The sequence below is a fragment of the Lissotriton helveticus genome, chromosome 5_1, assembly GCF_964261635.1.
Source record: "Lissotriton helveticus chromosome 5_1, aLisHel1.1, whole genome shotgun sequence".
Classification (NCBI taxonomy): Eukaryota; Metazoa; Chordata; class Amphibia; order Caudata; family Salamandridae; genus Lissotriton; species Lissotriton helveticus.
This window is the reverse complement of record NC_136065.1, coordinates 1,343,196,239-1,343,211,522: the sequence shown is the minus strand read 5'-3', so window position 1 is coordinate 1,343,211,522 and position 15,284 is coordinate 1,343,196,239. Positions and strand designations below refer to the sequence as shown.

Here is a 15,284-nt window from a genome sequence, read left to right as displayed (position 1 = left end):
ATGCTATGTTTTGCTATGCTTTGTTATGTCATGCTATGCTTTGTTTTGTTATGCTATGCCTTGTTATACTATGCTATGTTTTGTTGTGTTTTGTTATGCTATGCTATGCTTTGTTGTGTTTTGCTATGTTTTGTTTTGTTATGTTTTGTTTTGCTATCCTATGCTTTGTTTTGTTATGCTATGCTATGTTTTGCTGTCCTATGCTTTTTTTTGTTATGCTATGCTATGCTGTGTTTTGTTATGCTATGCTATGTTTTGTTATACTGTGCTGGTGAGGGTGTGTGAGGGAGAGGGTGAGTGAGGGTGTGTGGGTGTGTGAGGGTTAGAGGGGTGTGAGGATGAGGGTGTGAGGGTGTGTGAGGGTGAGGGTGTGTGAGGGTGAGGGGGTGTGAGGGTGAGGGCGTGAGGGTGAGGGGGTGTGAGGGTGAGGGGGTGTGAGAGTGAAGGGATGTGAGGGTGAGGGGGTGTGAGGGTGAGGGGGAGTGAGGGTGAGTGGGTGTGTGAGGTGAGTGGGTGCGTGAGGTGAGTGGGTGTGTGTGAGGGTGAGGGGGTGTGAGGGTGAGGGGGTGTGAGGGTGAGGGGGTGTGAGGGTGTGGGGGTGTGAGGGTGACGGGGCTGTGAAGGTGCGGAGGTGTGAGGGTGAGGGTGTGTAAGGATGTGGGGTTGTGAGGGTGAGGGAGTGTGAGGGTGACGGGGTGAGGGTGTTGGGGTGAGGTGTGGGTGTGCGAGGGTGAGGGTGTGCGAAGGTCTGTGAGGGGGTGTGTGAGGGTGAGGGTGTGTGAGAGTGAGGGGGTGTGAGGGTGAGGGTGGGTGAGGGGGTGTGTGAGGGTGAGGGGGTGTGTGTGCATGGGCGCATTCCAAGCTTTACTAAAAGCTACCCATGCTGTTATTAAAAAAAAAAGCAAAAGAAGTTTGGAACCAGGGAGGTTTCAGATACGAAGGCAGGCAATCGAAGAAGTGATAGAAGACATTTAAGGAGAAGAGAGGACAGAAGGTGGCTCAACTGCTAGAGCAACAGATCTTGAAATTGGGGGACCAGATTCGATCCTGCCTGGAAGCTTGAACATCCTGTGATTGTGGGAAATCGCTGAATCTCCCCATGCCTAAAAAAATGAATGTGTCGGTGGAATGCAACTGGTGCTCGTCGTGTAAACGAGCTCTGACACCGTCGGGTCGAATACGCGCTATATAAAACTGCACAAAAATGTTTAACAAGTATGCTGCTGCAGGCTGGGAAATGCATTTTGCAGGGCGCTGTACTCAATGTACAAAGAGCTACCCCGGTCGCTAATAAATGCACAGCAGAGGGGAGAGGGCTGGAAAGGCTGGCTGCTTCTATACTGGAAATGCTACCGTTCTCATGTCCTGACCGTACTGTTTGAAGTGGCCACGCCCTGGTGTGGAGTTAAAGAATACACAAATAGAACATGCATCTTGTGCGTGCCTCGGGGGAGTGATAACTTACTGATCTTGTTTTAAAACGAGGTCATAAACAGTAATAGAAGACTAAATACCAGCATTTGCCAATGTCCTATAAACCCATTCAGTGATGCTGTGCATTCCAACGGTGCTATACAGGCAATGTGGCGTACGTGAGGCAGCACTCTAGTTCTTTTTTAGACGCTTTTCCCACATGCCTAAATGAAGTCCACGTGTGGGTAGGGCTTCCGGGACTTCCGCCCATTCTCTTCCGGAATAACATGAATAATAAAAGAAAAGGCAGAGGTCGAGTTTTTAAAGACGTCCTGTTAGAAGACGAAAGGTACGGTATGAGTTCTGGGATCTTTAGCGTGATTGATTTGAGAGGGATAGCTTTGAATTAAATACTTAAGCAACACTTTTGTTGCTGGTGGGAACCAAAATAAAACATCAAAAGGCACGTGGATTCGTATCACCTGTAATAAGTGGAAGCCCTAGGTGACGCACTGTGATGAAAGCATATATACATGTTGACTTGGTAGGTACAGTAAAGAAACCTTATGGCATGAAAAGTGACTGTTTGAACGGGAGGCCTTAAAAGCGGACGGTAAATGCTCTCAGCATTGCGGGGGGCGCATACCTTTGACGTGTGAAGCAGGGGGCGGGGGAGCAGATACCTTTGAAGTGAAGCTCTCGGCATTGCATTGCTTTGGTGGGTCTGATGCAATGATGCGAGGCAGGCGGCTCGGGAAGCAAATGGCAAGCGTGTGCACAGGCACATGCACTCAGCGCAATCCGCCTGGTTTAGCTTTCCTGGTTTCAACTCTATATTCTCGACATCTGCAGTGCGCAAGCGCATTGGCAGAGGTCGAGACCTAAAAACAATGCTTTTGAACATTTTCTTTCTTTTCTAGTTACTGATCCAACTCGGATCGGTATCTAAAAAGCAGCAAACAAATGCATCACTTTGTAGGTGCACAAATGCATGGTGAGTGCGCCTACAAAATAATACTCGTATGCGTGTCAAATACTTTCTTTCCCTTATTTTCACCTTTAGCCATGTTGCACAGTATCAGATATGCTGTGCAGCGTGGTTTAAAACCATTGACAAAGAGAATGGTTCCCAAAGGTGAGACCTATTAGCTTTGTCAATGCTTCATGTAATTCTGAAGTGTGATGGGAATAAAGATTTTAACATAATTAAACAAATCAATTCACTTTGTGATGTGCAAATGAAATATTTGCTGAAACCCGATTTCCACACATTATCGTGCTCCCAAATGCCCCACCAGCTACATCCTACACCCTTACCACTCTCTTGCTGATTACATTTGCTACACTTGGATTTTTCTCAAACCCTATGACTTCAATAATGTAACACTGATGAAAGCACCTCCACTCTGAAAATTGTTCCAGCACCACGGCTGCGGGCATAAAGGGGTCCATCCGGTTGCTCTCCATTGCATAAGGTTGTTGAGACGTACACCCACTAGCCTTCCGAGCTCTGCCAAGATTGTCTCAGGAACAAGTGTAATCTGACTACCACATAATACTAGCTTAAAAAACACTATTGATCTGTGTGTGTATTAGCACAAAACTGACCTCTAATTGCACCTGCTGCAACCAAGTTTCACGCATAGATCCTGTAGTAATTGGCCCTACAACCCCTTTCAGGACTTCAAGTGCAACATTACAGAAATCAATACAAAACTCATACCTTCCCACCTCTTTCTGGGCATAGCATCATAAGTACATGTTTTACTAGAGAGCAGAGGTTTCTCCCAACTAACCTCGTTCGAGCACGGGAACCTGCAGGTGCCTTGTCAAATCATCCCCTCCATTAACTTGGAGCCCTGGAAATAATTGACTAAGGGGCCGATTTACAAGCCCCTTGCGCCAATTTTGAGTCACTTTTCCCATGTTAAAAGTGACGAAAAAGTGGCGCAAGGGGCTTGTAAATCTGCCCCTAAGTTTCTGCTCTCATAGACTAGTTGTTCCCTACAGGCAGGCCCTCATCCCTCCTACTGCCAACGAGATTCCCTCCTGTAGCTTAATAGGACACTACCAGCCAAGTGGCATGGAAAAGGGTGATGCTTGGGTATGATGGGATCCTTCTTGCCCTCCCAGTGATCCCGGGCCAGCTTCCCCAGTGCAGTGTGCCCCCACCACAAAGTGTGCATGACAGACAGTCTTGACCAATGCAACTGGCCCACTCCAGGTGTGTTCCTTCAATACGAGGTACATCACACGAGGCATGATGGACAGAGATGAAAAATGGTTATAGGAGAAAGATTCAGGTAGCCCAAACTCAAACTAGCCTATTGTGCATTCAGCAAAAGAGAAGCTTTCCAACTATGTACTAACCATATCTTTTATAACCAGTGCTGACAGCAGCAGGATCTCTGGTTGCACACAGAATGCCAAGGAGACTAAATAGCTTCTCACACCAAAAAGGCGCATGATCGATTACACTGTTCCCGAAATACAAACACGCAGGCCTCTCCTCATGAATAAAAATAAGAACAGCATAATTTCATCCTTCTCTGGTGGGCCATCGAAAAGTCATATCTTACCAGTGATCCACCTCATCACCGCCATCACCTCTCCTCCACTCCGAGACACCCTCGAAGAATAGTGAGAGACCGAATGCTTAGAAGAAAAGAGACTGCAGAAAGAATGGACTCTAAAGAAGAAAAATTTCCTTCTAGTGCTCAGTGCTGGATCAGTCATGAATGTCTTTCCTGAGGTTCAGGTCAGGTCATTATGACATGCTGTACATCACACACAGAAGGAAACTCCTACCTTGCTGGCATGCTTATCTTTTTCTGACAGTAATCTCTTTGTGCTGAAATAAATTTGCTGTAGGGCTTGTATTACTAAAAAGGTCAACTGTAGAAATAATGAAGCAGCTAATAATGCCATGCACTCTGCCAGCAAGTAAATCACTTAAACTCAAGTGTGGGTGACTGCAGACTCCAGACCTTGCCAGCTTCCGATGCAGCCGTTTGATTAACCCGCCATGGGCAAGCACTGTGAGAATCAACTGATGGGCAGGCAGTGAGTGTGGCGGGATCCCACATTTATGAGCTGCCGTGACATTAGTCAGTATTATCTCAAGATCTTGCTACAGGTGAAATGAACTGGTTTATGATAATCTCTGGGAAAACAGTTGTCTGATGATAAGCTGACTCACATTTGTGAGCACTCAGTGGTGTGGATGGTGACATCAAAGAAGGAATGCTCAAGAGATTAAAAGCTGGCAGTGGAAAGCATGTAATGCTATTTTAGGAAGACCACAACCTGGATTGGAGATTCTGTTGGATTCACCTTCTTCCTACTAGACAAATTTACAGATACACTTGATTTAGTGTTTGATGGATTACACCGTCAAAAACCTGGTGGGTATCCCATCTGCCTTATTACAAGTGCATTATGCCAATGGAACTTGTAATAAGGCGGGCAGGATATCCGTCACATTTGTGACTGAGTAATCTCTGCACCAAATTCTGAACACCCCTCATAAAATATCAACTGCAGGTAAAAAGCAACACTGATATTTAACGATGTGGCTCTGCCAGAGTATTGGAGGAAAACGTCACATGGTATTAACTTGTTTTTCCCTGTCTTCAGAACTTCTGTGGTCCTGTCCCTACAGCACATATTCTTTTGTCTCTTTCGGGCCCTTTTTGTCCTGTTCTTTCTTGATCGCTGAGGTTCCAAATTCTCCATTTGCAATGATCTGTGTAGGCAGCTTTTCTTCTCTTCTCTGTCTCAACCTATACTTCCGGTCCTCTTGGGCAATAGTGTTAAGGGTTATTTAGAGTTTGGCAGATACATGTCATTCTCTACAAATTGTCATTCGCTTCACTCTTTTCTTGTTTCAGATCCACTTGGTCCCCCCAAGGTGAGTACATTGCTTCCAACACGGATGAATGCACCGCCACCCTGATGTATGCAATCAACCTCAAGCAGGCTGGGGGCGTCTCCTTTGAATACTACTACCCAGATGGTGGCATCGCCTTTGAATTCTTTGTGAGTACTACTAAATTCTTTATCCTTGACCTCTCTCTCTGCTACTCTGGGGAATATGTTTTTTTTATATTGCTTTGTTTAGTAATGTAGCATTCATATAGCACTTCAAACCCCTGACAAGGTTTCCCACTACTCTGATTTTCCTCAGGCGTATGTCATGGGACTGCATGGTTGAAATGGGTGTTGGTTTAGAGTCTATTAAAAGCATTTTACATTGTACCTGTATAGTGTATATTTTTTCAATATTATATACAGTATCACGTACTATATATACAGTAACAAGGCTAAAAGTGGCAAACAAAGTGCATCACAACTGCAACATCCTCCTCACCCTAATCAAAATCGAATATATGATGTTACAACGCAAACAATTACAATGCAGTTTTTACATCGTAACTACCATTACATTGCATGATTTTACAACGCATGCCATTACAACACAATTGTTTAAACTACCATTACAATCATTCCATTACAACGCACACCATTACAGCGCATAATACTTTTAGGGCAACAGTAGGATAAGTGTTGGATAGTGTAGTGGTAAAAATTACTATTCCCACTCCGGTGAGTGCAACAGTAGGGAAAGTGTTGGGTAGTGTAGGGGTAAAAATTACTATTCCCATCTACCCCAAAACCCATACCCACTCTCAAACAAAAAAATCTCCATTACTTACCTTATAATGCGCTGTAATGGTATGTGTTGTAATGGCATGCGTTGTAGTGACATGTGTTGTAACGCCATGCGTTGTAATGGCATATGATGTAAAGGCAGTTGCGTTGTAACAGTTGAGTTATAAAAGCAGTGCAATGTAATAATTTGCGTTGTAATGGGTATTTCCCTCAAAATCACCAAACCATTTTGAAGATTTTCTAATTCTTTTCCCTTTTAACACGTCCACACTCACAGTCCTTCCTCCATCACTTATATTATTCATCACACCATCTTCTACATTTACAATGTTTTTATTACCATTGTCTCATACTTCACTCATTAAACTTTCTACACCTACAATGTTTTCATTACCCTTTGGTTTGACCAAAGAAATTTGAATATGGTATTAGATCCCAATAGTCCTGATCCTGTTTTGATTGTTGATGATGGGGAGTCTGTGGGTAAATGCATATTGAAGAAATGTCTAGGCATGTTTAGTGGCATCGTTAGGAAGTTAATAGGTTTTGAACACGTCGTGTTGTTGAAGGAAAAGGCATTCCGTTAAAATTCATAATGCTAGAAATAATTCCCTATTGTTGTGAGAGGATGTCACCAAAGAGTTGAATAAATTAGTTGAATCTAATATCATAGAACCAGTAGAAGCTTTCGATTGGATTTCGTAACTGGTTGTAGCCTGACTTAGTAATTGAAAAATAATAGTTTGCTTAGGCCTACACCGGGACTGATGAAAACTTCCTAAATTTTCTGAATGCTAACTCTTGTTAAGGGTGCAACGTGGTTATCTTACCATAGACCTATCTGCACCTTAACTTACTACAATAGTAACAGTGTACTAGGGAAGGGAGCAGGACCCAGGGATGAAGCATGTAATCTTGGAAAGCGAGAGTCCCTGTATCCTAAAAAGGGATGCTCATTTATTATTTGTATTTATTTATTAAGGAGTTTTATATAGTGCTAGCCTGACCCGAGGGTATCATAGCTCTTCACAACAGTTTTTGAGCAAGATTTATACAATAAAACTGTATTCTACATGTAGGTTTGGAAGTCCAAGTGCGCAGAGCAGCATTGATGTAGTACGTGAGTCCTGAGATAACCTCATAGAGTGCGCGTTGTCTTGGGGTTGATACAATAAAGCAGTATTCTACATATGGGTTTGGAAGTCCAAGAGTGCCGAGCGTCATTGAGGTAGTCCATGAGTCCTGAGATAACCTTGTAGAGTGCACATTGTCTTGGGGTTGAACCACGTAGGGGGGGAGCAGTTAGGGGTCAAACAGCAGGGAGGAGGTAAGACTTAGAGCTACAATGTCTGGAAGAGACGACAAGCAGGGATTTGCGTTTAGATGGCGGCTATCCATTCGGGAGGGAGCGGTTGAGGAAAAGGACTTTTAGGTGTTTTTTGAATTTTGTGAAGGACAAGATAGTCCTGTACCGACTGGGATGGCGTTCCAGATTTTGGGCGTGTTTCCAGCGAAGGACCGTGCAGCAGTTTTTTGTTTACGTGTTTTCATAGGGATGAGTAGTAAGGTGCTGGAGCTCCTGAGGTTCCTCGTCTGGCCAGCCCTCTTGAGTTTAGCAGCCAAATACTCAGGTTTTCCTGTGTGCAAGTCTTTGTGTATGAGGCAGGCAGTTCTGAAACTCGCACGCAGTTCGTTTGGGAGCCATTTTAGTTCTCTGAGTGCTGGTAAGATGTGGTTGTATTTCCTGATTCCAGTGACCATTCTAGCTGCTGCGTTGAGAGTAGTTTTGAGGGAGCTAGGTGAGATTTTGTTGTACCAGTGAGGGTGGCATTCCCATAGTCGAGTCTGGATAGAACCAGTGATTGGGTGGCTTGTTTGAGGTCGTTGGTTGGGATGAATGGTTTTATTTTGTTAAGTAACTTCAGGTTGACGAAGGCACTCTTTGCGGAGTCCTTGATGTGTTTGACCATGTTGAGTTTTTAGTCTAGGGTGATTCCTAATGATTTAAAGGATTGGGTAAGAGTTTGATTGCCGTTAAGAGCATCCAAAGCTTTTAGCCATTCTGAAATATGACGGTTCTCTTCTTTGTTGGAGATGAGGAATATTTTGGGTTTTGTCTTGGTTGAGTTTTATGTTGTTAAGCCACAGCCAATGTTGGATTTCTTTTAGAGTGACATTTGTGTATGAATGTCATCAATGGAGGAGGTTTCTAGATAGATCTGGGTGTCATCTGCATAGAGGTGGGAAGGAATGTTAGCATTTTTTGAGTAGGGTGGTGAGGGGTTCCATATATATGTCAAACAGTTGAGGTGAGAGCACTGAACATTGGGGGACGCCCCTGTTGACGGGGTGTAGGTCGGAGGTAAAGTTTTTTTTATCCTTTGTGAGTGGCTGTGTAAGAAGGAGGTGAACCTGCGTAGGACCACCTTGTGAGCTCCTACCCTTTCTTGTAAAGCCTTGATGAGAAGTTGGTGATCAACCGTGTCAAAGGCCGCCGATAGATCTAGGAGAATGAGGAGGCAACATTGGTCGGTATCGAGGGATTTGTGGATGTCATCTGTGATGTTAAGGATCGTGGTCTCAGTGCTGTAGCCTTTTCTGAAACCTGATTGGTGGGGGTCAAGGAGGTTGATGCTATCCATGTGCTGAGTCAGTTGTTGGCGAACGCATTTTTTAAGGACTTTGGATAGGAGGGGGAGATTGGAGACGGGTCTGAAGTTATTCAGTTCCTTGGAGTCAAGGGCTGTTTTTTTGGTAGTGGCGTGACTTGGCCAACTTTGAGGCATTTAGGTATGATGCCGGTTCTCAGGGAGCTGTTTATGATCTAGCACCAGAAAGGGGGTATGGAGAGTTTCCGTTTTTTGGTCAGTTCGGTGGGTATGGGGTCAAGGACGTGAGAGGCTGGTTTGGAGATGGAGCTCAGTTTGAGGATCTCGGTTTCCGGGATGGGGTTCAAGGACTTCCAGGTTTTTGTGGGATGCTTGGGCGTGCTATCTACTGTCACTGGGGGCAGACTTTTGCAGACGGGGTTGATGTTGATGTTCAGTGAGAGCTCAATCTTGGTGATTTTTTCTTCGAAGAAGTTGGCGAAGTTTTCACACAAGTCCTTCGAGGGAGGATTCCGAGAGTTTGGAGGTTTGTTTCCTGATGATTTTGAACAGTTCGTTGGGCCTGTTTTTTGCGTTGTCCAGGGTGGCGCAGAAGAAGGTGGATTTTTCACTGCTGTATTTCCTTCAGGCTGCTTTGAGTTGTTCGAGTAGGACTGAGGAGGGGTTGCTCCTCCATAGTCTTTCTGTAGCTCTTATTTGTCTTCTTTTGTTGTTAATGTCCATGTTGAACCAAGATCTGGATGGGATGTTCCTGTTTTTTGTTTGTTTGAAGGGGGCTACTTGATCTAGAATGGATGTCATGCTTGTGTTGTAGTGGGAGGTGAGTTCCTTTGTGGATAGATCATCCGTGGAGGCAGTGAGGAGAGAGTTAACCCTTCCCTCAAGGCCAGTCATGTTAATCTGAGTGAAGTTTCTAGTCCATTTCGGAGCGTCTTTAGTGGGGGGTTTAAGTGTGATTGGCTGAGTGAGGTGGAAAAGGATTAAGTGGTGGTCGGAACAGTTCACGGGCAAGATGCGGTCTATCGTGACAGTGTTGTGCTGGGCGATATTGGCGTCTAGGATTGCTCCTTTGTTGTGGGTTTCCTCTAAACAGTGTTGGGTAAGGTTGTTGCTGTGAAGCAGCTCCTTCAGGTTCTGAATTAGCAGTTTGTTTTCTTCATTCCAGTGTAGATTGAGATCGCCTAGAATAAGGTTGTTCGTGTCTCAGAGAGAGCAGTGGGCAATGAAGTCGGACAGGTGTTCAGTGCTTTTGGTGGTGTTGCCTGGGGGGTGGTAAATAAGGTGGCAGATAAGTGATTTGTTGTTGCTAGTGTTGATGTTGGGGGTTAGGCACTCAAAGGTGTTGTAATTGAAGGTGGCTATTTCCGTCACGGAAATATTGTTTTTGTGGATGATTGCTATGCCTCCACCTCTTTGATCTCTTCTATCTTTGTTTGTGATTACAAAGCCAGGGGGGACAAAAGTAACCATAAATGGAAATGAGGAGTCATTTAGCCATGTATCGGTGATGAATGCTATGTCTATGTCGTGGGTGAGGATGGATTCCGCTAGCTCTGTGGCATGCTTGGTGGCTGATCTGCATTTTATGAGCATGCAGTTTGTGGAGGACGTCTCTGTTGTGGGTTTTTTTGTTCGGGGAACCATGGTGATGATAGTGCGTGTGGCCGGGGGTCTAGGTGATTTCGGAGGGGCCTGTTCTCTTCCCAGTGTGGTGCTCACCTGTATTTTGGATTGGAGGGTGGCAGTAATAGGATTATCGTACGAGGATGCGAGAGCTGCCGCTTCATCTCTAGTTCTTTTCAATCTCTGTGTCTGATTTGGAAGGGGGGTAGAGATCCATTTCGGGTGGGGAGCCTTGGAAAGCCTCTGTTGAGAGAGAGGGGGGAAGGAAGGGAAACGGTGTGGCTTTAGGGGTGCGGCGAGGTTGGTAAGGATTTCACTAAGACCCTGGATTATGGTTGTTATCTGGCTTTCAAGCATGGTGAGCCACTGGCCAGTCTCTATGTCGGTAAGGGTGTTCTGGGCGGGAAAGTTAAACCTGGGGGGTGGGAGCCTTACGTTGTTAAGTTGCCCTTTTTGTGAGTGAGCTGTCCGTGTGGGATTTAGACAGGGTCGGGGTGTGGGGCGGCAGGGGCCATGTTGGGGTGTCAGTGCTAAATTGCATGAAGGACTGGGGAGGGGGTTGGGAGTCACGTACTGTGTGTTGAGGTTGTTTGAAGTGGGTGGGGAGGGATGGAGGGTGGGGATCGGGTGAGGGTGGTTGTCGGAGGGAGGTAGAGGGGTCTTGTTCTCTCTGGTAGTGTTGGGGGTGGTGTCTCGCGGCTGGAGGCAGATGTTGTTTCTAGGGTGTACCGGAATGATGGGTGAGTTCTGTTGGCGGGTCGGGTTCTTCAGAGAGAGGAGGATGGGCAGGCTGGGGAGGAGTGCATGGGAGGGGAAGTCCGGAGGGATGGGAAGAGAGAATCAAAGGTTTCTAGATTGTCATTGTTGGCTTGTATCAGGACTGTGCCATTGGAGTAGATGGTCGATGTGGTGTTCCCATTTCGCCTAGTGTGGTTAGGGGCTGAGAAAGTCAGTTTGCAGCTATGGGAAGTGTTAGTCATTTTGGGGATATTGAGTTGCGATCTGAGGATGAGTTCCATATTTCGGGTATTTCAGTGTGGAAGATGAGTTCCATTTTTACTTATCCTTTGGAGGTGCAGTGATAGATGTCAGCTAGACAAGCCCCACAGAATTCAGAGCTTCACACTTCATTTTTTTGGTTCACTTCTTTTTTTCATCCTTCGTACTGATATTTAAAATAAATTTCTTCAGAAATGTTTTTCACACTTGGTAATTCTTCATTTTTCAGACAAAGTTCCCCCGTTGAACTTTCTTCTTCCACCCAATTGACTTTTTCACTTTTCTTTCTACATACTTTGGTGAAATGCCCAACCAGGCCACATCAACTGCACCTGTGTTTTAAAACAGGACATTGTTACAATGATAGCAATTCGTAGAACTATCCTTCATATTACTCTATATATCGACTGTACTCTTAGTTCTGTAAGACTGCTATCATTTCCTTCTTTCAATTTTGCAACAATTTGAGGTCCGCATGCATTTCGGTTACTTTGTCATTACAATGCTTTCATACGCTTTTCAGACATTGCAGCCTTCCTGACAATAGCCAAAATGGCTTTCAGTTCGGAGTTCCCATTCACCCATAAACATTCTTATATTGTTGGGTAACATGAATGCATAACAAATTGGTAACAAGTTAGTTCCTTCTTTAGCCCACCAAATTTACAATCAAGGGATAATTTCCTTAAGGTTTTTTCATTCGGGGGACTGTGGGGATGATAGTGCGTGTGGCCGGGGGTCTATGGGATTTTGTAGGGGCCAGTTCTCTTCCCAGACCGGTGATCACCTGTATTTTGGATTGGAGGGTGGCAGTTCGTGGATATAATGTACAGTGAGCCTGGGAGTAAATAAAGGGCGGTGTACAGAAGTGACAGGGTGGTGATAGAAAAGGTTTGCTATTTATGGCGATGTAGAGAACAAATGAGCCATTGGATTCAGGTGCAAAAAAGGAGAAGGAATAAGGAATGACTTATTATCAGAAATGAAAGAGTGGTTTAAGTGAGGCAGGAACAGAAACTCTGAGAAGAAATGAAGTATGGAAGGTGAGGGCTTAAACCCCACCAAACATTGAGAGGCATCCTGAGGGATATCATGGTGAATGACTTGCAAAGTGGCTAAAAGTGATAGGACTAGGGAGAGAACAAAAGTAGTGATGTGAACGTTTTATGTGATGGTAAGTCGCCACCTGAGGAACCGAGCACAGTTCTCCAGGTCTGGCAGCCCTTATCTCTGACATTGCACGTCGAAGACTCAGGATCGAAGCATGTGTCCTGTGGCAAAAGGACACACAAGTGAGGCATCTAAAATCTGTGAAGGGAATAGACACAATGTAAGGTATCTACCCCAGTGGTCAGTATTTGAGTCTAGTGTAGGGGAAGAGGTTCATAATCAACTTTAGAAAATATGTTTTATTCTAAACACAGAATTTAGTTTCAAGGGTCTGGAATAGAAACAGAGCAGCCGTCGAACTGAGCAAATAAACATAGAGAGAGTTGAAAAAGCTCGAGGCAAGCTGGATATGAGACTAACTCCTTTCCAGTCCCATTGGTACCGACGTGTCTAATGCACTGGTCACATACAATTTCAATCAGTGTATTCAAGAGAAGTTGTAGATAACGTGCAAACAGCAGATGTGGAATGGAAAGACTAGGGTTGTATGGTGATTCTTTTCGCAGTCGTTCCTTGTGCGGGCCACCATCCCATCCTGATGCTGTATGCTTTGCTCCCTAGGTTCAGAATGACCAGTGCCAGCCGACGGTGGAGGAATCCAGGTGGATGAAAATCACTGAGAATGGATGGGATTACCATCATGTGAGCATCGTTTTGTTTCTTTCAGGCAGTGATGATTTTATTCTGCGTTTCAGGGTGAGATTGTACTGAGAAACCACAAGCCAAGAACAGCTGCCTACCCAGACAAGAAAAAAGCTCTGCATTTGCAGTCAAAAACTGACTTCTTCTGCCAGCCTCTTCCCACACCCCACCCAACACACAACACTCAGATTTTGGCCTCTGAGAATTGAGGACTTTAAGAGGCCAAGACAAGACAGTGCTGAAATACATACTGCATCTCTAACTGATTAGGAGTCAACCTATTTTAAATTCCACTTCTCCAAACGATTCGAGTTAACCTATTTTAAATCCTGTTTCTCCAACTGACTGGGAGTTGGTTGGAGAAGCATGATTTTAAATAGGTCAAATTCCTGCATGCTTCCCTTGACAAATGTGTGACTAAGGGGCATACTCCCCCTCTCCTCCCATGTGGCAATACAGAGTACCCTGGTGGGAAACAAGATGCCATGCAGCATACCTTAGGTGTATACTAACCCCATACATATGCATGCATGAGTGTGTTGCATGGTATGAGTGACTAGAAACAAATACCGGGGCAATGTGGTTTATGTGTCCTGATGAAAACCTTGGACCTAAGTAGCTTCTAGTTTATGGACTGAGGGTAAAAGGAGCATTATTTCCCTACCCCCTTACAAAATATCGTTTAACCATACCCAAATAACAGTGAATAAAGGGATACCATGGTTGTTTGAGGCATTTTTATAGTTTGTGGGCGAGTGTCTGACAAAGAAAAAATAAATCTTTGCCAATAGAGGTCGAATCTTTTTCTCAAAGCAAATACATTTGGTATGGGATGTCGTATGGGACCTAGTCTCATGTTTGCTGGTATCTGCTACCTGCTAACACCAGAAGAGCCCCATTTACTAGGTAGTGAAACTTTGCATAACCTTTATATTTGCGTCTGTCCGGCATCCAGTTGAAGGATCCTTGTTTATATACCACAGCTGGAATGTGGAGCTCAATCAATCACCTCAAAACCGCTCTCCAAATCTGGATGTTTGTCTTCAACTATCCTATAAAGGTGCCACATTGGTCGACAGAGCCAATAAACTTAGGGGCATATTAACAACGGGCAGCGATAATCATCGCTGGCCATGCTTAGCGATAATTATATTATCTATTATATTACTATCTCTGGTATTTATCGCCCTGGTAGCGCATAATTGACAACGCGTTACTCCAGGGCGATAAAAATTCCAGAGATAGCGAGGTTATCTCCCTTTTACAGAGAACATCACTGGTTCCCAGCGCGATAACCTTGCTGATACGACCCACAGGGTCGCATCAGCATAATCCACCCCCTATGTTAGGGATGGCTAAGTCAGGATTTTAGCAGACGTTAGATCTAATGTGTGCTAAAATCATGTAGGCTGCCTTGTAAATATCGCGATGTGAACATCAGCGATATTTGCAAGGTTGTCCATCCGAGGTATGCCCAGTGACGCCCACTTTGCATCTCATTAGAGATGGAAAGGGAGGCGTTGAGAAAAAGGGTGCTAACATGCGATTATGCATGTTAGCACCCTCTTGTAAATAGGGCGCTGGTTTTATCTCCGCTTTTTTGGCTTTGTAAGCCAAACAAGCGGAGATAAAGCCCTTGCAAATATGCCCCTAAGTCCAGTCTCAGTCCTTTCCATTCAGCTCTGTCTCCTAGCTCACTGACCCCTTCCTGAAAACCTCCATTTCATCTGTTACCAAAATGTATGGCTAAATGTAGTGGAAATGACATCACAGTCCCTGTGAACATTGCCGAGGGAAGGGCATCAAGTGTAAAATACAGGAAATGGACCGAGCTTCCAGAATTCTGTTTACTTCCCATGTCCCTGGTTCAGCTCTCACCAGCCATGAAGCCTTGGCCAAGGAGAAGTTAAGTGTGGCTGCACCTTACTGGCGCCCATGACCCCATCTGTACAGCAAGCAGCAGATGCAACAGATCTAATTGCTGCTTGCTGCTGGTGCTACCAAGCAGGCCCACTACAACTTACTCATGATTATTGATGTTTTCAGCTGGATCTGACCAGAGGCAATAACGTCCTGTACTGGAGGACTACAGGTTTCTCCGTGGGAACGAAACCCCCGAAGCCTGTACTCTTGAGATATATTGGGTTTACCGGTAAG

At 44.9% G+C, this 15,284-nt stretch overlaps 1 protein-coding gene across 4 annotated transcripts in view; it reads left to right on the top strand.

Moving 5' to 3' along the window:
• The window catches only part of ELAPOR1 (endosome-lysosome associated apoptosis and autophagy regulator 1), a 489,842-nt gene that overhangs the window by 331,213 nt on the left and 143,345 nt on the right, over positions 1-15,284 (top strand). For all 4 annotated transcript variants that reach the window (XM_078644216.1, XM_078644219.1, XM_078644218.1 and 1 more), the window contains exons 4-6: positions 5,304-5,451; positions 13,047-13,127; positions 15,174-15,279. In XM_078644216.1, coding sequence (XP_078500342.1) covers positions 5,304-5,451; positions 13,047-13,127; positions 15,174-15,279 — 335 coding nt within the window. The remainder of the gene's footprint in view (positions 1-5,303; positions 5,452-13,046; positions 13,128-15,173; positions 15,280-15,284) is intronic.